The sequence below is a fragment of the Oncorhynchus keta genome, chromosome 27, assembly GCF_023373465.1.
Source record: "Oncorhynchus keta strain PuntledgeMale-10-30-2019 chromosome 27, Oket_V2, whole genome shotgun sequence".
Taxonomy (NCBI): domain Eukaryota; kingdom Metazoa; phylum Chordata; class Actinopteri; order Salmoniformes; family Salmonidae; genus Oncorhynchus; species Oncorhynchus keta.
The window spans coordinates 35,909,130-35,933,276 of record NC_068447.1 but is presented as its reverse complement, the minus strand read 5'-3'; the positions used below and the strand labels follow the sequence as shown (position 1 = coordinate 35,933,276).

At 44.6% G+C, this 24,147-nt stretch overlaps 1 protein-coding gene across 1 annotated transcript; it reads left to right on the top strand.

Moving 5' to 3' along the window:
• The first annotated feature begins 7,406 nt into the window (after positions 1-7,406).
• On the top strand, positions 7,407-23,868 carry LOC118359874 (5'-nucleotidase domain-containing protein 2-like). The gene is made up of 14 exons (XM_035738742.2): positions 7,407-7,967; positions 12,104-12,288; positions 12,417-12,491; positions 12,584-12,639; positions 12,716-12,809; positions 14,944-15,072; positions 15,586-15,646; positions 15,771-15,873; positions 16,333-16,434; positions 16,523-16,604; positions 16,692-16,778; positions 22,580-22,720; positions 22,894-22,958; positions 23,102-23,868. The coding sequence occupies exons 1-14, from the start codon at positions 7,610-7,612 to the stop codon at positions 23,361-23,363; spliced, it is 1,800 nt and encodes a 599-aa protein (XP_035594635.1). The 5' UTR covers positions 7,407-7,609; the 3' UTR covers positions 23,364-23,868.
• Positions 23,869-24,147: the final 279 nt, after the last annotated feature.

The window sequence follows — 24,147 nt, the reverse complement described above, 5'->3', positions numbered from 1 at the left end:
AGTAATCAAGCCTACCACTGTAGTGTCGTCTTCAAACTCGATGATTGAGTAGGAGGCGTGCATGGCCACGCAGTCGTGGGTGAACAGGGAGTACAGCAGAGGGCTCAGAACACACCCATGTGAGGCCCCAGTGTTGAGGATCAGCGGGGTGGAGATGTTACCTACCCTCACCACCTGGGGGCGGCCCATCAGGAAGTCCAGTTGCACAGGCCAGGGTCGAGACCCAGGGTCTCTCGATGATGAGTTTGGAGGGTACTCTGGTGTTAAATGCTCGGCTGTAGTCGATAAACGGCATTCTCACATAGGTATTCCTCTTGTCCAGATGGGTTAGGACAGTGTGGTTGCGATTGTGTCGTCTGTGGACCTATTGGGACGGTAAGGAAATTGGAGTGGGTCTAGAGTGTCAGGTAGGGTGGAGGTGATATGGTCCTTGACTAGTCTCTCAAAGCACTTCATGATGACGGAAGTGAGTGCTACGGGGAGGTAGTCGTTTAGTTCAGTTAGCTTACCTTTCTTGGGAACAGGAACAATGGAGGCCATCTTGAAGCATGTGGGAACAGCAGACTGGGATAAGGATTGATTGAATGTCTGTAAACACACCAGCCAGCTGGTCTGCGCATGCTCTGAGAACGCGGCTGGGGATGCTGTCTGGCCCTGCAGCCTTGCGAGAGTTAACACGTTTAAATGTTTTGCTCACTTCGGCTGCAGTGAAGGAGAGTCCACAGGTTTTGGTAGCGGGCCATGTCAGTGGCACTATGTTGTCCTCAAAGCGGGCAAAAAAGTAGTTTAGTCTGTCTGGGAGCAAGACATCGTGGTCCGTGACGGGACTGGTTTTTCTTTTTGTAATCTGTGATTGACTGTAGACCCTGACACATACCTTGTGTCTGAGCCGTTGAATTGCGACTCTACTTTGTTTCTATACTGACACTTAGCTTGTTTGATTGCCTTACGGAGGGAATAGCTACACTGTTTGTATTCGGTCATGTTTCGGGTCACCTTGCCCTGGTTAAAAGCAGTGGTTCGTGTTTGACTATGATTGGTGTTAAAACAATTCTAATGAAATGTAATCATACTCTACCTTAACCACAATGTATTTAAAAATGCATTGGTTTGTTATGAAAAAGAATGCTATTAATCATTTGCATATAAACACCTTTTAATGTATATAAACAGTACATATAAGTCTGACCATTCAAAATGAATACAATCTGAACAGCATAATATAATATTGCACCATATCAAAGAAAAATAAATCATGTGTAAAACTGCAGCATCCCACTTAAAACATTAAACTGGTCCCTCTTCTCTCTCTTTGTTGCCATGTTATAACCAGCAGCACACAGAAATGCTGACCATATTTTGCTTTTATGTGAGATTTGCATTCAGAAAATGCAAGCTGCTTCACTTTCGAGAGGCTGATGCGGTTTCTTCTCAGTAATTATTTGTCCCGTTTTCGACCATCTCAGAGGGAACGGATGTGGCCACTATGCAGTCTCCCTGTCATGACTTTAATAAGCCGTGGGTAGACCGAGGCCTTGTTCTTCTTGAGGGATCTCCTCCCAGACCTGGACTAAAGCATCCGCTGGACAGTCTGTGGTGCAACGTGGCTTTGGTGGATGGAGCGAGACATGATGTCCCAGATGTGCTCAATTGGATTCAGGTCTGGGGAACAGGCGGGCCAGTCCATAGCATCAATGCCTTCCTCTTGCAGGAACTGCTGACAAACTCCAGCCACATGAGGTCTAGCATTGTCTTGCATTAGGAGGAAACCAGGGCAGACCGCACCAGCATATGGTCTCACAAGAGGTCTGAGGATCTCATCTCGGTATCTAATGGCAGTCAGGCTACCTCTGGCGAGCACATGGAGGGCTGTGCGGCCCCCCAAAGAAATGCCACCCCACACCATGACTGACCCACCTCCAAACCGGTCATGCTGGAGGATGTTGCAGGCAGCAGAACATTCTCCACAGCATCTCCAGACTCTGTCACATCTGTCACATGTGCTCAGTGTGAACCTGCTTTCATATGTGAAGAGCACAGGGTTGCCAGTGGCGAATTTGCCAATCTTGGTGTTCTCTGGCAAATGCCAAACGTCCTGCATGGTGTTGGGATGTAAGCACAACCCCCACCTGTGGACGCCGGGCCCTCATACCACCCTCATGGAGTTTGTTTCTTTTTATTTATTTTTTTTCTTTTCTTTTTTATTTTACCCCTTTTTCGTGGTATCCAATTGTTGTAGTAGCTACTATCTTGTCTCATCGCTACAACTCCCGTACGGGCTCGGGAGAGACGAAGGTTGAAAGTCATGCGTCCTCCGATACACAACCCAACCAAACCGCACTGCTTCTTAACACAGTGCGCATCCAACCCGGAAGCCAGCTGCACCAATGCGCCGGAGGAAACACCGTGCACCTGGCCACCTTGGCTAGCGCACACTGCGCCCAGCCCGCCACAGGAGTCGCTGGTGCGCGATGAGACAAGGACAACCCTACCGACCAAGCCCTCCCTAACCCGGGCGATGCTCGGCCAATTGTGCGTCGCCCCACGGACCTCCCGGTCGCGGCCGGTTACGACAGAGCCTGGACGCGAACCCAGGGACTCTGATGGCACAGCTGGCGCTGCAGTACAGCGCTCTTAACCACTGCGCCATCCGGGAGGCCCATGGAGTCTGTTTCTGACCGTTTGAGCAGACACATGCACATTTGTGGCCTGCTGGAGGTCATTTTGCAGGGCTCTGGCAGTGCTCCTCCTGCTCCTCCTTGCACAAAGGTGGAGGTAGCGGTCCTGCTGCTGAGTTGTTGCCCTCCTACGGCCTCCTTCATGTCTCCTGATGTACTGGCCTGTCTCCTGGTAGCGCCTCCATGCTCTGGACACTACGCTGACAGACACAGCAAACCTTCTTGCCACAGTTCGCATTGATGTGCCATCCTGGATGAGCTGCACTACCTGAGCCACTTGTGTGGGTTGTAGACTCCATCTCATGCTACCACTAGAGTGAAAGCACCGCCAGCATTCAAAAGTGACCAAAACATCAGCCAGGAAGCATAGGAACTGAGAAGTGGTCTGTCGTCGCCACCTGTAGGACCACTCCTTTATTGGGGGTGTCTTGCTAATTGCCTGTAATTTCCACCTGTTGTCTATTCCATTTGCACAACAGCATGTGAAATTTATTGTCAATCAGTGTTGCTTCCTAAGTGGACAGTTTGATTTCACAGAAGTGTGATTGACTTGGAGTTACATTGTGTTGTTTAAGTGTTCCCTTTATTTTTGTTGAGCAGTGTATTTCAAGGCCGCCTTCAAACTCAGTGCCTCTTTGCTTGACATCATCATGGGAAAATCTAAAGAAATCTAAAGACCTCAGAAAAAAATGGTAGACCTCCACAAGTCTGGTTCATCCTTGGGAGCAATTTCCAAACGCCTGAAGGTACCACGTTCATCTGTACACACAATAGTACGCAAGTATAAACACCATGGGACCACGCAGCTGTCATACCGCTCAGGAAGGAGATGCATTCTGTCTCCTAGAGATGAACGTACTTTGGTGCGAAAAGTGCAAATCAATCCCAGAACAACAGCAATGGACCTTGTGAAGATGCTGGAGGAAACAGGTACAAAAGTATCTATATCCACAGTAAAACGAGTCCTATGTCGACATAAACTGGAAGGCTGCTCAGCAAGGAAGAAGCCACTGCTCCAAAACTGCTGTAAAAAAGCCAGACTATGGTTTGCAACTGCACATGGGGACAAAGATCCTACTTTTTGGAGAAATGTCCTCTGGTCTGATGAAACAAAAATAGAACTGTTTGGTCATAATGACCATCGTTACATTTTGAGGGAAAAGGGGGACGCTTGCAAGCCGAAGAACACCATCCCAACCGTGAAGCATGGGGGTGGCAGCATCATGTTGTTGGGGTGCTTTGCTGCAGGAGGGACTGGTGCACTTCACAAAATAGATGGCATCATGAGAATGGAATATTATGTGGATATATTAAAGCAACATCTCAAGACATTAGTCAGGAAGTTAAAGCTTGGTCACAAATGGTCTCCCAAATGGACAATAACCCCAAGCATACTTCGAAAGTTGTGGCAAAATAGCTTAAGGACAGCAAAGTGAAGGTATTGGAGTGGCCATCACAAAGCCCTGACCTCAATCCTATAGACAATGTGTGGGCAGAACTGAAAAAGCATGTACGAGCAAGGAGGCCTACAAATCTGACTCAGTTATACCAGCTCTGTCAGCAGGAATGGGCCAAAATTCACTCAACTTATTGTGGGAAGCTTGTGGAAGGCTACCCGAAATGTTTGACCCAAGTCAAACAATTTAAAGGCAAGGCTACCAAATACTAATTGAGTGTATGTAAACTTCTGACCCACTGGGAATGTGATGAAAGAAATAAAAGCTGAAATAAATAATTCGCTCTACTATTATTCTGACATTTCACATTCTAAAATTAAGTGGTGGTCCTAACTGACCAAAGACAGGGAATTTTTACTTGGATTAAATGTCAGGAATTGTGAAAAACTGAGTTTAAATGTATTTGGCTAAGGTGTATGTAAACTTCCGGCTTCAACTGTAGATTCCGCTCTGATATGCGAGCTGGCTCCCAAAGTTCACCTACAAGAGCCGGCTCTTAGAACCCATCACTAGTCTCTTTCAAGGTCACCCAAGTTGAGGTTCACATCTAAGGTGTCAACGAAAGCGAATCTTAATCAAAACTTTTATTTATTTATTTTTTATTTCACCTTTATTTAACCAGGTCGGCAAGTTGAGAACAAGTTCTCATTTACAATTGCGACCTGGCCAAGATAAAGCAAAGCAGTTCGACACGTACAACAACACAGAGTTGCACATGGAGTAAAACAAACATACAGTCAATAATACAGTAGAAAAATATGTCTATATACAATATGAGCAAGTGAGGAGAGATAAGGGAGGTGAAGGCAAAGAAAGGCCATGGTGGCAAAGTAAATACAATATAGCAAGTAAAACACTGGAATGGTAGATTTGCAGTGGAAGAATGTGCAAGGTAGAGATAGAAGTAATGGGGTGCAAAGGAGCTAAATAAATTAATAAATACAGTAGGGGAAGAGTTGTTTTTTGGGCTAAATTATAGATGGGCTATTACAGGTGCAGTAATCTGTGAGCTGCTCTGACAGCTGGTGCTTAAAGCTAGTGAGGGAGATAAGTGTTTCCAGTTTCAGAGATTTTTGTAGTTCCAGTCATTGGCAGGAGAGGCAGCCAAAGGAAGAATTGGTTTTGGGGGTGACCAGAGAGATATACCTGCTGGAGCGCATGCTACAGGTGGGTGCTGCTATGGTGACCAGCGAGCTGAGATAAGGGGGGACTCTACCTAACAGGGTCTTATAGATGACCTGGAGCCAGTGGGTTTGGCGATGAGTATGAAGCGAGGGCCAGCCAATGAGAGCGTACAGGTCGCAGTGGTGGGTAGTATATGGGGCTTTGGTGACAAAACAGATGGCACTGTGATAGACTGCATCCAATGTGTTGAGTAGAGTATTGGAGGCTATTTTGTAAATGACATCGCCAAAGTCGAGGATCTGTAGGATGGTAAGTTTTACAAGGGTATGTTTGGCAGCATGAGTGAAGGATGCTTGTTGCGAAATAGGAAGCCAATTCTAGATTTAACTTTGGATTGGAGATGTTTGATGTGAGTCTGGAAGGAGAGTTTACAGTCTAACCAGACACCTAATTATTTGTAGTTGTCCACATATTCTAAGTCAGAGCCTTCCAGAGTAGTTATGTTGGACGGGCGAGCAGGTGCAGTCAGCGATCGGTTGAAGAGCATGCATTTAGTTTTACTTGTATTTAAGAGCAATTGGAGGCCACGGAAGGAGAGTTGTAATGGCATTGAAGCTCGTCTGGAGGGTTGTTAACACAGTGTCCAAAGAATGGCCAGAAGTATACAGAATGGTGTCGTCTCCGTAGTGATTGATCAGAGACTCACCAGCAGCAAGAGCGACATCATTGATGTATACAGAGAAGAGAGTCGGTCCAAGAATTGAACCCCGTGGCACCCTCATAGAGACTGCCAGAGGCCCGGACAACAGGCCCTCCGATATGATGAGTGGTATAGTTTTAAACCAATGTTTAAAGACTTAAACCCCCTCTCCAATATATTTCATAATGATGTAGAAGACGCCCCCCCTAAGAGGTCACAGCATGTCACATCAGCATCCAGCTCTGCAGGATCAGGTACTGTATAGGCTATTAGCTAAAGTAAAGTGCATTCAGGTACACACATCCCTAGAGGTTCTCTTACATTACTTAATGACCACAATCTGTGTCCTTTCTAGACGATACTGAAAACAAAATGCACGGCGAATTGGGAGCTGTTGACTGGGTATGTCGTCTACTGTGTGTAATGCTGAAGGCTTGATGCATGGCAAGATATAACAGTTGTGATGACTTGTTGAGTAGTTATAGATATCACTGAAAACCCCTTTAGTAATAGTAGCTTTTGTTTGCATGGTGGTATTGTGAAAGTGGGGTGTAATTTCTCTTGATCACCCAATGAGGCACTAGTCTTAATATTTATTCTTCCTTTTTCTTCAAGGAAGCAGATGTTCTTCTAAGGGACACCCTAGAGGCAGCAAGGTGGTGCGAACGCCAAACATTTCAAAGCACTATTTCCCTCCCTAGTGTGTTGGGATGGATGGGGAAGACCGCATTACAACCCTTAAAGAACTACGGTTGTATGATGGCCTGGATGAAGAGGAAAATATTCTCCTCAAGGAACCATTCATGTTCTCGTTCCACTTACAGAGAGATGATGAGATGTTCTATGTGGAGGCAGAATGACTGTTTTTGCCTCTTTAGAGGAGCAGGAGTGAAGCCATTTTTTGATGAGTGGTCAAACCTTGTTTTTGTCTGCTGTATTAATTGTTTCAATTGTTAATTGTGTTGTTTAGTAAAAATGACGTAGCAGTCACCCGAGTCTCTGATCTTTGTACTGGAGCTGGTATAACTTCATGTACAAAACACATTCAGCTTGTCAGAATGTCTATATGGTATAGTCTGTCTCCATTCTCATGAGGAAAGTAAATAGCATTATAAATCAGAATAGGTAGTAACTGTGTTTATACGCTCAATGGAATAATATAATGACAAAGTTATAACATTTATCAACCCAATTTTAACAGTACATGACATACATAACAAGTATGTTGTTCACTGCAACAATATCAGTAGCTTGTCTCAAATATAGCATGAAGCAAAAAGTGTTACAACACATGTGCTGGTACCACTTTATATAATATTTCTTACGATCTTCAAAAATGAAACACGTTTGTATTCAACGTGTGCCCTGCACGAAGGTGTGTGTTCCTATTCAGTGTCTGACTGTCAAACCTCAGATGGACAAAAAAAAAGGTAGGCGGGGTCAAACGTTTGACTCCGCCCACATTGAGCCCTGCCCAAACTGCACACTGTAGTCAGGGGAACTTGGAGAGTGAGAAGTCAGGCCTTTCATATCTGCATGCTATTTATTTTATGTAAGCAGGTACCAAGTTCATTCGTCAAGTTCCGTTAAAGCAATTGTAAACTCTACGGGTATATTTTTACGCATTGGTTTCGCAGTTTTTTCTTAGAATGGCCTGCAAAAAAGTGGGTACTACACTGGGCCGTGCATTGTGGCAAAACGGTAGCAGGACACCACCCCTTTCAAGATCTTCGAAAAGTATAAACTTTTCAACAAGCAGGGAATTGAAAAGTGGAGAGAAGAAATGTAAAGATCAAAGCTGTGAATCCAATTGCAGGTCGGCGGCGATGCCTTTACCTGCCGCTTGCTCCTCTACACCTGCCGCTCAAAGACATCAGGTTGGGGGCAAGAAGGGTCCCGAGGAGCCGTTGACAGTGTCTGGACGGTCGTACTCCTCCACTGCCCCAAAAGCAGATCATAGGACGTACTTATGGGCACGTTATAATGAGATGAAACGGCTTGTGCACGGTAAGTAGTAGACTGACCTCACAGTCGTCCTTTGTCATATTTCCTCCCCCAAACCTACTGCAAATTGAGAAATCATGTGACTAAACTGAACAACAATAAGAAAGTATACTATGAAACAAATACATTATATAAAGAATGATAGCAAAAAGCTTTGGAGCACCTGAAATGAAATGTTGGACAAAAAGTCGAACTCAGCTCCATCATTCATTCAATCAGATGGCTCATTCATTACGAAACCCACTTATGTCGCCAATTACTTTAATAATTTGGCGAGGTATAGCAAATGTATGCATGACATGCCAGCAACAAACGCGGACACTACACATCCAAGTATAACTGATGAAATTATGAAAGAGAAGCATTGTAATTTTGAATTCTGTAAAGTGAGTGTGGAGGAGGTGAAAAAAATGTCTATCAACAATGACAAGCCACCGGGGTCTGACAACTTGGATGGAAAATTACTGAGGATGACTCCGGTTTGTCATATCTTCAATTTAAGCCTACAAGAAAGTGTGTGCCCTCTGGCCTCGAGGGAAGCAAAAGTAATTCTGCTACCCAAGAATAGTAAAGCCCCCTTTACTAGCTCAAATAGCTGACCAATCAACCCTTAGTAAACCTTTTTCTTAAAATGCTATTTTACTGTAAACAAATTGACAACAAACTATCAGCATTGCTTTTGGGAAGGACATTCAACAAGCACAGCACTTACACAAATGACTGATGATTGTCCGAGAGAAATTGATGATAACAAGATTGCGGGAGCTGTTTTGTTAGACCTCAGTGCGGCTTTTGACATACATTACCGATCATAGTCGGCTGATGGAAAAAACATTTGTGTTATGGCTTTACACCCCCTGCTATATTGTGGATAAAGAGTTACCTGTCTAACAGAACACAGAGGGTGTTCTTTAATGGAGGCCTCTCCAATACAATCCAGGTTAAATCAGGAATTACCCAGGGCATCTTTCTAGGCCCCTTACTTTTCTCAATCTTTACTAATGACATGCCAGTGTGTCCATGTATGCGGGTGACTCAACACTATACACGTCAGCTACTACAGCAAGTGAAATCACTGCAACACTTAACAAAGAGCTGCAGTTAGTTTCAGAATGGGTGGCAAGGAATAAGTTTGTCCTAAATAGCAAAAATATATACAAGCATTGTATTTGGGACAAATCATTCACTAAACCATAAACCTCAACTAAATATTTAATAAATAATGTTGAAATTGAGAAAGCTGAGGTGACTAAACTGCATGGAGTAACCCTGGATTGTAAACTGTCATGGTCAAAACACGTTGATACAACAGTAGTCTGCCCATAATAAAATGCTGCTCTGCCTTTTTAACAACACTTTTTTAACAACAAGGCCCTTGTTTTGTCAAACCTGGACTACTGTTCAGTTGTGTGGTCAGTTGCCACAAAGAGAGACCTCGGAAAATAACAATTGGCTCAGAACAGGGCAGCACGGCTGGCCCTTAAATGTACCCAGAGAGCTAACATTAATAATATGCATGTAGATTTCTCATGGCTCAAAGTGGAGAAGAGATTGACTTCATCACTACTTGTTTTTGTAAGAAGTGTTGACATGCTGAATGCACCAAGCTGTCTGTTTAAACTACCAGCACACAGTTCGAACACCCATGCATACCCCACAAGACATGCCACCAGAGGTCTCTTCACAATCCACAAGTCCAGAACAGACTATGGGAGGCACACAGTACTACATAGAGCCACGACTACATAGAACTCTATTCCACATCAGGTAACTGATGTAAGCAGTAGAATCAGATATAAAAAAACATGAAAATACACCTTATGGAACAGTGGGGGCTGTGAAGAGACACTCCGGCACAAATACACATGATAAGACACGCACTCTACAAACACGTACACATGGATGTTGTATTGTAGATATGTGGTAGGAGAGTAGTGGCCTGAGGGAACACACTTAATGTGTTGTGAAAAGGGTTATGAAATGTATTATTTTAAATTGTATATAACTTCCTTCATGTTGCTGCACCCCAGGAAGACTAGCTGCTGCCTTGGCAGAACTAATGGAGACCCATAATAAACCCCAGGAAGAGTAGCTGCTGCCTTGGCAGGAACTAATGGGGACCCATAATAAACCCCAGGAAGAGTAGCTGCTGCCTTGGCAGGAACTAATGGGGACCCATAATAAACCCCAGGAAGAGTAGCTGCTGCCTTGGCAGGAACTAATGGGGACCCATAATAAACCCCAGGAAGAGTAGCTGCTGCCTTGGCAGGAACTAATGGGGACCCATAATAAACCCCAGGAAGAGTAGCTGCTGCCTTGGCAGGAACTAATGGGGACCCATAATAAACCCCAGGAAGAGTAGCTGCTGCCTTGGCAGGAGCCAACGGGGATCCTTAATAAATACAACATACAAATACGCTCAATGTCAGCACGGTAAACTTCAAAGGATTCCCATCATTTGTGATGTGCGTACACTTATAGTGATGGGTGCTGATGGGGAGTGATTCAGTACTACTCCCCATCTGCTACTGATGGTCTTGTCATGTCCTGGTTGAAGACATTACCGTATGCACAGGGATTATATGAGTTCATCCTCTTCTAGGCCAGTGCTGTAACAGTTCATCCCTTCCCTAGGTTTGAAAGTGGGTCAAGCATGACAGCTGGATGGCAATCCTGTCATTGGTCTTGTTTTGAAAAAATGAAAGTGAGACAAATTGTTGTAGCCAACATACTCTAATTCTACAGGCTATTTTCAAAAAACAATCTCAGAACCAATCCCAAACCCCTACAGGACAGGACATGGTCTCTGACACACTCTTTCTCATTTACCCACTAGCCACACGAATTGCATATTCTGATTCATTATCTACTCCTTCTTTAGATTGTCATCATTATGTCAGCACACAAACACATGGCCATAACCTCCACTATAAAGACATAAGAAGGATCGTACTTGGTAATGTAGGTAGAGGCAGAGTTAGAGGAGAGACACAACTCTTGAGAATGAGGTTACAAGCTAGATATGGTCAGTCTTTCACGTTGACGGCCAGCTGTCGTCACTTGTCTCATCCAAAAGACCTTGGCCCACTTATCTGTCATTGACAGCTAAAAATGAAACACGGTAGCGTCGTCATATTCCAGGGATTTAGTGATAGATTGGGAAACCGTTGGTGATCCTCTTTTTAATCTGAGTCTGTGTGTTTGCTGTGTGGCTGTTACGATTGTTCTGGAAGAACCGGATTGTAAACACGCAGAGCAATACACAAATAGACACTGACCATGTTTCTAGAAAATATTTTTTTTGCGAGAGGCTAGAGATTCAATCAATTATGATAAACTTCACAGGGTGGTGAAAGTGCACGGTGATGAGCTTGATGCTCCTTTCCAATACATATCGAGGGTCTTATTCTGGTGACATGATAATCGATGCTTGGCAGCAGTTTGACAAATAAAAATAATCTTGCTCTTTTGTCCATAATAATAATCTCATCTGTGCACTGTAGCCAACAAAGCGCAGATAGCGCTGTTGGTTAGAGCACACGTGCCAATACCAGACTGGGCACATTTGCTATAAAACATTGTGAGAAAACCATCCGTAGAGTTGAAAATTCGATGGAAACCCATTTAATTTGTATTTCTTTATTCGTTCCATGGGAGTTTTCCCTCAAAAGGTATTTATTTGCATGTGCGCTAGGCCTAGGTCATCACACACAGCCTTTTATCTGCAACAAGTCATTTTGATGGAAATAGGCATGTTGTTTTTATGCTGATTTTAGAATATTCACATGAAAATCAGGGATTTTACTAAATCTTTATGTCCAGTGATTTAGATTAGAAACACATTTGTGTGTGTGTGTGTGTGTGTGTGCAAAAGTTAATTTGCCTCTAAATCCTGTTCAGTGTTTCACATTTTTTACCCCCTATGAATTCCCTGTAATCCTGTTGTTGCTTGCCTCACTAAGCTCAGTACTTTGCTTCAGGTACAGTGCACTCCTGCTGTGCAATTGGCATCATCTAAAAAAACATTAGTACTTAACATTGAAGTCCCAAATGGTGTAAAGCTGTAGTTATAAACATAGTATCAGTCTATTATGTTGTCTCTCTATTACAATGTATGTCTCTGTGCTGTCTCTTTCCAGACCTGATCCCACCAAGTGTGTGCAACCTGCTCAACTCCTCCACTATCTACGCCAACAACGAGGTCAGCCTAGCGGAGGTGGACATCTATGGGTTTGACTATGACTACACCCTGGCCCTCTACTCCGATGCCCTCAACACTATGATCTACAACACTGCCCGAGATTTCCTCATCGAGCACTTCAAGGTGTGTGTTCTCTAACTAACCCGCCAATAGACTAGTACATATTGTATATTCAGTTCTCCTGATAATTCCATGTATGAGAACAGTTGTGGGCCCTTCTAATCTGAGCATCTTCTGCTCTTGTTTGACAGTACCCTGAAGGTATCCGCAAATATGACTACATCCCCAACTTTGCTGCACGGGGTCTTCACTATGATATTCAAAAGGTAAACCCCATGAAGCAGTTCTGCCCCTCTTTTAAACATCCAATCTCAAGGTGCAGTGCGTTTACAGTACTATATGTTTTGTCTTCCCACAGGGCCTCCTGATGAAGATAGATGCTTTCCATTACATTCAGCTGGGGACTGTGTATCGGTGAGTTTTGTTTATGGGTTGGTGAATAACACTCTGCAATATCAGTCAGTGTACTAAAACTGTGTTGACCCTATAGGGGACTGAACCCAGTTCCAGATGAGGAGGTCCTGAGGCTCTATGGGGGTACGCACCATGTCCCTTTGCAACAGGTCAGCGGCTTCTATGGAAAGGTCAGTCACTGTGTCCTTGAAGAATATATTACCTCTGGAGTTGCCTGTTAAAATATTCACTCTGAGTCCATTGACAGGATCAAGGTATTTTGTTTTAATCTGCCGCCAACAGTTATGAGGACAGGTCCTTAAAATGACATTACCTTTAGACGCATACAAAGCTCTCCCTCGCCCTCCATTTGGCAAATCTGACCATAACTCTATCCTCCTGATTTCCGGGAAGCTTATATGAAATCCCGCTTTGCACTCCGACGAACCATCAAACAGGCAAAGCGTCAATAAAGGACTAAGATCGAATCATACTATATCGGCTCCGACGCTCGTCGAATGTGGAAGGGCTTGCAAACTATTACAGACTACAAAGGGAAGAACAGCCGAGAGCTGCCCAGTGACACGAGCCTACCAGATGAGCTAAATAACTTATATGCTCGCTTCGAGGCAAGTAACACTGAAACATGCATGAGAGCATCAGCTGTTCCGGACGACTGTGATCACGCTCTCAACAGCCGATGTGAGTAAGACTTTTAAACAGGTCAACATTCACAATGCAGCTGGGCCAGACGGATTACCATGACATGTACTCCGAGCATGCGCTGACCAACTGGCAAGTGTCTTCACTGACATTTGCCAGTAATATAAACATGTTTCAAGCAGACCACTGTAGTCCCTGCCTAAATGACTACTGACCAGGAGCACTCACATCTGTAGCCATGAAATGCTTTGAAAGGCTGGTCATGTATCACATCAACACCATTATCCCAGAAACCCTAGACCCACTCCATTTTGCATACCACACCAACAGATCAACAGATGATGCAATCTCTATTGTACTCCACACTGCCCTTTCCCACCTGGACAAAAGGAACACCTATGTGAGAATGCTATTCATTGACTACAGCTCAGCGTTCAACACCATAGTGGCCTCAAAGCTCATCACTAAGCTAAGGACCCTGGGACTAAACACCTCCCTCTGCAACTGGATCCTTGACTTCCTGACGGGCCGCCCCCAGGTGGTAAGGGTAGGTAACAACATATCCGCCACGCTGATCCTCAACACGGGGGCCCCTCAGGGGTGTGTGCTCAGTACCCTCCTGTCCTCCCTGTTCACTCATGACTGCACGGCCAGACACGACTCCCACACCCTCATTAAGTTTGCTGATGACACAACAGTGGTAGACCTGATCACCGACATGGATGAGACAACCTATAGGGAGGAGGTCAGAGACCTGGCTGTGTGGTGCAAGGACAACAACCTCTCCCTCAACGTGATCAAGACAAAGGAGATGATTGTTGACTACATGAAAAGGAAGACCGAGGATTTACTGCTGCTCTTGAATTATTTGTTATTCTTATCTCTTACTTTTTCTTTGTATTTTCTTAATTAACTGCATTGTTGGTTAACGGCTTATAAGTAAGCATTTACTGTAACCTGTTGTATTCGGCGCATGTGACTAATAACATTTGATTTGATATAAGCATTGTATTTTGTAAGCTCGACTTTTGTCATTACTCTTTTAGCAACTGACAAGCAACATTTCACTAATCATCTAAAAGAGCTAATCTGCTACAGGATGTTAACGTTAAAGCCTTTTAGCAGTTAAATTTTTTTTTACTGGTTATTATTGCACAAATCTTAATACATCTCTAGATGTGGTCTGACAGTCTGACTGTGGCATAGTGTTTGTTCATCAGGTTCAGTCTGTAGGGCCAGGGGCTTTGATGTTTTCACACAGGTTCACATTCTTTACATTCTTCTACATTGAATGCGGCACTGTGGAGGGAGCACACCATGCCTCCCCTGCCTTCTAATCTTCCATCACAAACATACGCCCACTACCCACAATCCTCTGGGTCTGGCACTGGGATCCCTGTCTTTATAAATTAGGGATTAGCTCTGTGTACAGGCCTTGCTCCCTGTGGACTCTGGTTTCATTTTTCCTCCATGGAAAGTAACTGGTTCTAAACATGGTGCCTCATTTGAGCTTGAAGCATTAGGTGGTAATATAATGTTTATAAATAAGTATTTCATGTACATTTTGAAACCGCATTTCTCTAATCACACCCAATTTAGAGTCATGGTAATACTGTATATTTTTTATAAGAATACAATAAGCAGCTGATTTATCATCCACAGGGACCCAAGGTTAAGCAGTTCATGGACATCTTCTCCATCCCAGAGATGACCCTCCTGGCTGTGGCCAATGATTTCTTCATCTCCAACGACATCGAGTACGATCCCGAGCACCTCTACAAAGACGTTTCAGTGAGTGTCTCAGCACACTCTCATGCCATTTATCACCTTGTGTAATGTTCTTTCCCTCCCTCTTGCTGGTTTTCCAAACCCTCTGCCAGGTTAATTTGACTGTTTGGACACAGTGGGGGTTTTCAGCACCAGGTTCAGATCTCTATCCTCCTCCTAGAGAGAGGTTGCCAGGGATTCAGACATGTGGACTAATGAACAATAGCTGTTCTCATTCCACATTGGGGTCAAAGGGTGTAGCTTACAGTTTGTCCTTTTCAGATTCACTTTGTCTGCCAGAAGAAACAGACGTGATCTAGCTTTGACTTTATCCTCCCTCGTCCTTTTCGTAACCAAGCTCTTCTGCCTGTTAGACTGGGTTGGAGTAGAGAGTGTGATATTCAGAACCTGACTATATGCACTATGAGCATGTTGAATTTATCCTTATCTGTAGGTACATGTTGTAACTGAATTTAAGTAGATTCATTGGCACTTGTTATTTGCATAATGCATAATGCATGTTATTTTTATCATCAGGAAGCCATTGGAATGGTTCACATCAAAGGCTACATGTACAAATGGATCATGCAAGATCTGGGTGAGCGATGTTGGATTCTGTTTGTGGTCCAGTCAAATAGGTCATTTTCAGAAGCCTGCGGAATGTTAACGTTTGCCATGTTTTTGTTCATGTTGTTGTTTTTCCCCTCATTTCCCATCCATAGAGAAGTACATTCTGGGAAGGGATGAGACTTATGCTGTTCTGCATCGCCTGGTCAGCCACGGGAAGAAACTGTTCCTCATCACCAACAGCCCCTTCAGCTTTGTGTGAGTGTCCATCTGAGGATGAAGACCCAGGGTCATGTTGGTTTGAATGACATATTGATTGGTTGGTAAATCGACCACAGTTACGATGGATCGGGGAAGAGGATGAGTCATTCTCCTAATGTCAATTACTTGTTTTCATGGTTACCCAACATGATTGACAGAGGAAGCACAAACACTGACGTATCATTCAGTCAGAAAACTATTGACGAATGGGAAGAGTGGGCAGAAGCACTCACAGTCAGTCTGCACAGTATATTTTGGTGAATGGAATGAGCCACACCTCTGTTGCTTTCTCCGTAAGATTGGTAATGGCTGAAGTGGAACGGTATCAAATATATCAAGCACATAGTTCCCACGTGTTTGATGCCATTCCATTTGCTCCGTTCCAGCCATTATTATGAGCCGCCCTCCCCTCAGCAGCCTCCTGTGCTCCAGTCACTCTGATATCTCTGATTGTAGGGATAAAGGCATGAGGTACATGGTTGGGAAGGACTGGAGGGAGTTCTTTGATGTGGTCATCGTTCAGGCAGACAAACCACACTTCTTCAATGACTGTGTCAAGTGAGTATGGAGTGTTCTTGTTGACCAGGTTGTCATGTGTTTATTGGGACCATATTCAATTTGCTCGCCAATATTGCCCCTTTTACAGACCATTTAGACGCCTGGATGGAAATGGTGACCTCCAGTGGGACAAAATAAACAGTCTGGACAAAGGACAGATCTACAAACAAGTGTGTACACCTTCAATATTAAACTACAATGCTCATGACCTCATCTCTCCCTTAACAGAATACTGAGGCATTTAGTTTGTGTTTTAGGGAAACCTGTACGACTTCCTGAGGCTGACAGGCTGGAGAGGGTCCAGTGTGCTATACTTTGGAGACCATCTCTACAGTGACTTGGCTGTGAGTGACTATTTTATCTCACTATGATTGAAAAATATGGTTTGGTTACAAAATCAAAGGAAAGGACCATTCAAATAGATACAAAACTCAGTTTCCAGGTTGGTAGTAACCACTACAGCAATGGCCGTCCAAAAACAATGAGGAGACAGTATTTCCAGTTTAGGTTTTTTTTTTTAAATGGACAACACACACACACACACACACACACACACACACACACACACACACACACACACACACACACACACACACACACACACACACACACACACACACACACACACACACACACACACACACACACACACACACACACACACACACACACACACACACACACACTAACAAATAGCTAATGCTACTAGGCATACTAATGCATTCTCAATGTAAATGCTAAAGCTAGCACTAATGCTAGCGGGAGAGCGAGCTAGCTAACAAACTCAACATAAATGTCAAAATACAACAACAGGAAATACTTAGCTCCAAAACCAACGGACTTAAAGATCTTAAGGCGTTTACATTTTAGATGCATGCATAATAAAATGTTAGATAGCAAGGACATTGTCCACAAGAGGAAAAAGGTAGCTGAGTGAAAAAGGTGGTGCTTGTCAGGATGGAAAGCAATGTTATCTGGCTTATGCCCGGCCATGCTAGGGGTCCTAAATGAATTAACCTGAAGTCTTGGCAATAGAGGCTGCTGATTGGTTAATATAAGAATGACTGGGGTGACCTTGGTCAAAAAGAAAACTAAAGGTGGTTAGGGTCTGAAAACTGCCTGACTAAACTAACCAGAAAGGAGTGCTACAAAGCTGGCCGTTTTTTCAGCCGCCCTCAAATGTATTGAACGAATTTGCTTCAACTAAAAAAGCCAGCTAAGGGTCAGTAGCTTCTTGATGAAGGGTGGACAGCTGAATAAGCCGAGCGACAGTGTCACATTCTGACCGTAGTTGATTTTTTATGTCTTTGTGTTGGTCAGGGCGTGAGTTGGGGTGGGTTGTCTATGTTCCTTTTTCTATGTTATATTTTCTACGTGTTTGGCCTAGTATGGTTCTCAATCAGAGGCAGGTGTCTATCGTTGTCTCTGATTGAGAATCATACTTAGGTAGCCTTTTCCCACCTGTGTTTTGTGGGTGATTGTTTTCTGTTTTGTGTCTGCACCAGACAGAACTGTTTCGGTTTCATATTTCGTTCTCTTGTTGTTTTTGTATTTAAGTGTTCTGTTCTATTAAATATCATGAACACTTACCACGCTGTGTATTGGTCCGATCTCTCATACTCCTCGTTAGAGGAGGACGAATCCTGTTACAGACAGGCCTGACGTAGGTTCTGTCTTTGACTTGGATCTCCACTGTCCTCACTTTCCCACCTGCTTCAGGGATAACTGACTTGACAGTTCCAATTTGCCAGAGCGCAAGAGAGTGGACTGATTGTCCACGATCATCACAACGCTTCCCACGGCAAGGTCTTCCTTACCCCTGTGCCACTTTTGGCGGACTGCTCTCCTCCCTTGAAATGTGTTCCTCAATTGGACAAGATTTCAAAAGGGCTTTCCTCTGCGAGTGATGAAGCACCTCAAAAGCATCAAGGAACGAATTTGTACCTATGTTCGACAATAGATCCACCTGTACAGATGATACCCTGTCTCTTTTAATTTCTTTAGCCAATCTTGATAACATACGGTCCAAAGCATTCCACACATGTATAGAACGTCGACTTGTAGAACCGCAGTGGGGCTGGAGGCAGGTCAGCCATCTTAGGTATATCTGTATGGCATCACCATGCTGGAATCGACAGATAGCTGCCCCCACCCCACCCTCAGAATCCAGATCCCTCTAAGTAACTCGACAAACACCCTCTCTGGGTGACTGCTTGTCATATTTCTTAATTAGTTGCCTTGTGACCGAATCACATCTCCGAAAGCCTCCAATTCGGATCTTTCCGGTGTCGTTGTTGTACTCTGGGGCCAGAGTCACCAGACTGCTGCTCGGAGGAACTGGCTTTACCTGCTTCTAGTAGGGAGAGGTCTTCTGGGAAACTCTGACTGGGCATGTCTGAGAACTTTGAGTTCGGCTTGCTTGAAGTTGTCAGCTGAGGATCTTTTGGCACCACTGTCCGCCTCGTGTAGTGACTGCATTGTGGCTTCCACTAGCTCCTAAAAAGTGTCTTTACTGGGAAACATCAGGGAGAGACAACTTAGTGTCCGCTGACAAGAGTCCATATCAAGTAGGCTTCCACAGCCCCTGTGAGGTCTTCTCAGCCAGGATGCCATAGGAAGGGAGGACATTGACTCCAATGATCATGTTCTGAGACGATGTCTTGCCACGTATGATGGCATCAGCTGGATTGCTCTCTGTGTCCACGTAACGCCAGGCCTGGGCATCTGTGAGCTCCTCTATTTGTGCATGTCTTGTGCCCACAAATACTTTGTACCTGCTGGAGTCTGACTGGAGCCAGGTTAAGACTGTTATAGAATCCGATCAGTATGTGATGTCATGGATCTCCAGGGTGAGTTCTCTTCTGAGGGCCACTGTCAGCTGGGCACCGCTGAGTGCATCGCAGCGCTTGAGTCTTGCCATTTTGGAGCCACTCTTGATATTGCTGCAAGGAATGCCACCTAGACATGCCCATTGGCATCTTCAGTGCGGAGGTACGCGTCTGCACCATACGCACGCTCTGAAACATTTCTGAAGACATGGACACTTCTTGTGCTGTCTGGGAGGTCCATCTTGGCAGTGTGACCTGAGGCACAAGTAAGCCATGCATGGAGATTTTCAGGTAGATCTGGGTCATCCCAACCACTTTTCTTGTCTCAGTGCCTCTGGACCATGGCCTTGGCCTGTGTGATGTATGATGGAGGTCTTAGAAATAGACTTTGGTCTTTCCCACCTAGACCCGATATGCGGAAATACTGTGAGCGAGTGACAGGGAAAGCAGGGAGAACGGAGGAAGAGACAGCCAGCCAACCAAGCTGACTCATAATATAGTAGACTAATAGCTGCCATAGCTAGGTTATTTATAATCAAATATGATTATGTAGTACCTGTTTTGACTACATCAAACCCGGGAGAAACTAGTTAAGCTAGCTAACGTTAGCTAGTTAGGCTAATTGAGGCTGCAGTGCATGCGCTTTCTCATCCTACAGGTACAAATAACAACAACAGAATATTAAGTAGCAGCCTACTTGTTGGCTCTTGGTCGTTGTAGCCTATCCTTCTCCTTTAACTTTTAATTTCGTCATTTTAATTTCATCTTCCATTGATTAGCCTAGATATCTCCTAACTTTTGCTACACACAGAGGCTCTATGACTGTAGCCTATTGCCGCTTTGATGACTTATAATTGGCCAACAACAACAACAAGCTACACATGCCACGCTACACTCTTGAGAAAAGCAAGAGCAGCAGCATTAATGATAACCTTATTCTCTCTCCCTCTTTCTACTGCAGCTGTCACGTTCGGATCTGTATGGCCCCTTCCGGACAAGTCAGTTAAAATTATACATACCCAAGACCCGTGACAATCATATCAGATCTGACCCAGACTAGTGACCATTTTTAGAATTCTGGATCCGGACCAGCTCGGGACCTGGATCAGGTCTCAGGTATTCGGGTCCAGATGGATTCATGAAGACCTCTAGTGTATGGGATGATGAAGCTGAGTGGATCGTACTGGCTCGTACAGCTTTCTCCATATATTGTGCATGGTGGGCCCAGCTTTCTCCATGTGACCATGCTTGTAAACCAGAGTGTCAGACAGACATTGCCATCCTGGGTGAACCAGAGCTCACAAAGAAGTACTATGCATGCAGTGCTTCTCCCATGACCTTTCCACCGGAGACTGGTACTGTACAGGCTTTGGCTTTGTCCTTTCTCTGCTCACCTCCGTGGAGGATGGTGGTGGTCTTGGGGAAAGACTTGTCTTTACGCTGATCTCTGCGTGAGCCAGGGTGGTCCCTGCTTTGATCGCAGCTGAACTGCGTGCCATCTTCTTGCACTCTCACTGTCACTCCCTGGCAATAGAGAGGCTTTTTATTCTCTATTTTGGTTAGGCCAGGGTGTGACTAGGGTTGGCATTCTATGTTCTTTTTTCTATGTTTTTGTATTTCTTTGTTTTTGGCCGGGTATGGTTCTCAATCAGGGACAGCGGTCTGTCTCTGATTGAGAACCATACTTTGGTAGCTCTTGCCCACATGGGTTTTGTGGGTAGTTATTTTCTGTTTAGTGTGTTTTGCACCTGACGGAGCTGTTTCGGTTGTTTCTTTTGTTCCTTGTTGTATTTAGTGTTAAGTTTATTAAAATAATGATGAACACTTACCACGCTGCATCTTGGTCCTCACCTTCTTCCACCAACGGTCGTTACACTCACCTCGTACTCAAGCCACTCTGCCAGGTGAAGTGTCGGAATGGGTGTCTTTGGAATACCTTGGTGTCATCACTGTCCATTAATCCTGTGATACGCTGGAGGACAAACTGGTGGGGCTGGCCAATTCAGTTCTGTGAGGGAATCCAAGGTGGTTCTGTATGGGTACGTGCTGTTGCTGTAGGAGTCTGCAATTAGCAACGCCTCTTCCAAATTCAGGTGGTCAACAAGTATATGAAACTTGAAGCAATCTGTTGCATCTACGGGCAGCACATTCTTGAGGGCTAACACCTGTGGGTCTTATTTGACAAAGTTGGGGATGTTAGGAGTTGGTTCCGGTAGGTGCGCTCCCAGCTGGGCAGAGAAGGTGTGCGGTAGCGGACAGGTGCGTGACAACAACTATCAGGTGAGTAGTCGCAGTGGCGGTGATCAGGTGAGGGCAGATGACAGCGATCAGGTGTAGGCTGACGATGGCGATCAGGTGTGGCTGACAGTGGGGTTCAGGTGTATGCTGACGGCTGTTGGGTATAGGCTGACAACAGTGGTCAGGTGTAGGGTGACGACGACGGTCAGGTGTCGGCTGGCGATAGCGGCAGTCAGGTGTAGGCTGGCGGCGGTCAGGTGTAGGAGATGGCCACTGTGACCTCCGTGTGTCCTCTCTGGTTGTCACCAGCTATGCCAGCTCAGGCTGACGTTGATCTTGATGACCTCGAGTCGGGGTGTGCCTGCTGTGGGGTGCTGGTGAGTTGGCAACCGATGAGAATGAGGCTCCATCCTCAATGTTGCGACGCAGCCTGGGAGGTGAATTGAACTGCTGGATACTCATTGAAGCAGATGAGGTTAGCTCTTCCTAATAATTCTATTATCTCACACCTCAACTTGTCACTCTCCTCTTCAGTTAGCTTCAGGCACGTTGTGAGCGTTCTGGAAGAAGAGCGGGTGCTTCTCTCATCTTTTGTAGGAGTTTAACTGCTGCAGGTCTGGTTGTGAGAGAAAGTAATTCCTCCCACAGCGACCTCTACTCATGGTCCCTCGTTGGGGTGGTCTGTATGGTGTTCTCTTCCTTGACTCGTAGCTTACCTCATAATCGACTAGACGATTTGGAGAGCAAGTCTGATGGAGGTGACGAATCATTACTTGTTGAAGTTGTTCCCTGGTGACTGCCATCCTTGGGCTTTAGCAGCTATTGCTTCCGGCTCATAAAGTCCATATTTTTTAATGATGATAATGATAAACTAGGAACCAATATACTACACACATATTGAACTCCTATAAACCCAATTATAACAATTATTAAATGTGTGTTCAAGCTGCCTGCTGAGAGGTGAAACCCAAGCTCACTCTTTGGTGAACAAAAGATTATATTGTATTATATTCTTTCACTCACTAATTAAACCTTGGAGCTGGTTTACTGTCCTTTACATGGTATTCTCCCTCTTCAAGGATCTGATGCTGCGTCATGGGTGGCGTACGGGAGCCATTGTGCCTGAGCTGGATCTGGAGACCAAGGTGGTGAACACAGAACAATATGCCCAGAGCCTCACATGGCTTCAGGCCCTCACAGGCCTGCTGGAACGCATGCAGGTACACTCCTCTGGGGAATAGACACTGGCATGTTTTCCCTTCTCCCCATATTAACATACATACAAGGTCTCTTTTGAATTCATTATTTGATAAGGAGCGGTATCTGTACATCTTAAGGATGATTGTCAAGTTCTTCCCATACAGTAGCTGACTCTTGTCATGTCCTTTTGTAGATGCATCGGGATTCACAGTCTAGGGAGGTTCTGCAGGATTGGCTGAAGGAGAGAGAGGAGCTCAGGTTGGTCAGATGGATTTAGTGGTACTAATTGAGTACCTTTTACTCTGGACATTGAATTGATTAGGATTTCATATCTGCAGAGCCTGAAAATGACCCACTGGTATTTGTATTATCTCTTCCTCTCTTGTCCCTTTTTATTACAGACTAAGAACAAAGAACCTCTTCAACCCCCAGTTCGGCAGCATCTTCCGCACCTGTCACAACCCCACCTACTTCTCCCGGCGCCTGTGTCGCTTCTCAGACGTCTACATGGCCTCCATCAGCTGCCTGCTGAACTACGACCTCTCCTACACCTTCTACCCCCGACGCACCCCTCTGCAGCACGAGGCGCCCCTGTGGATGGACCAGCTCTGCACTGGCTGCATGAAGACCCCCTTCCTAGAGGAGATGGCCCACATTCGCTGAGCCAACAATGGGTTCTCAGAACTGGGTTCTCAACATGGACATAAAAAAACAGACCACTAGGGGGAACTGTAGATTAAATACATTTAGGTTATTGCTCTTACTGTAAGTGAACACTGTGAGTATTATCATGGCCTATATAGGAGTTACTCTGTGGCAGACCTGATGTAAGTTAACTAATCATAGACACAAAATAATATGTTTGCACTTTATAAACCTTAATCACCCTTCATTGTACATTATTAGTTATTAACTAATGGGTAACACCCATCTCTGTGAGACTGGCACACAATACAGCTGGTTGCATTTGATGACCGACATGCAAAGACAGACGAAGCATGTGCCCATAATGGACACTGTCTGTTCTATGGAGAAGACATAGCTCGTAATGTATGTTGTTCATTATGTATGTTGAAAATACCGTAGCTGCTTTTAAAACCTGTTTTTGTGCCTGTATACATTCAATAGAGTATATGACGAAATTAAAATACATTTGTCACTGATCTAACAAGAGGCGGCCAGTAGTTTCATTTGTGGTGATGTTGCATGTGTCGCCTATGATTGTTGAATATCCATAAAATGGAATTATGCATCGTGAGAATGAAATGTATAAATCAAGAAATGTGTATGAACCTTTGAGGTAGGCATCTATTTGAATGGATTAGAGCTTTTCCCAAGTCTACCACTTCCTCAGCTATCACATAGGCTAGGTCTAGGCTACTTACTATCATGAAAGCATTTTGCCAGGAAATGTTTCCATAATGCATTTTTACATTTAATTTCACGG

Excerpts from the sequence above, each read along its gene's own strand:
- LOC118359874 (XM_035738742.2), top strand. The coding sequence starts at position 7,610 with ATGGCCTGCAAAAAAGTGGGTACTACACTGGGCCGTGCATTGTGGCAA. Across the intron at positions 15,073-15,585 it reads ACCTCTACAAAGACGTTTCA|GAAGCCATTGGAATGGTTCA; the intron begins GTGAGTGTCTCA and ends TTTTATCATCAG. Across the intron at positions 16,435-16,522 it reads TTCTTCAATGACTGTGTCAA|ACCATTTAGACGCCTGGATG; the intron begins GTGAGTATGGAG and ends CCCCTTTTACAG.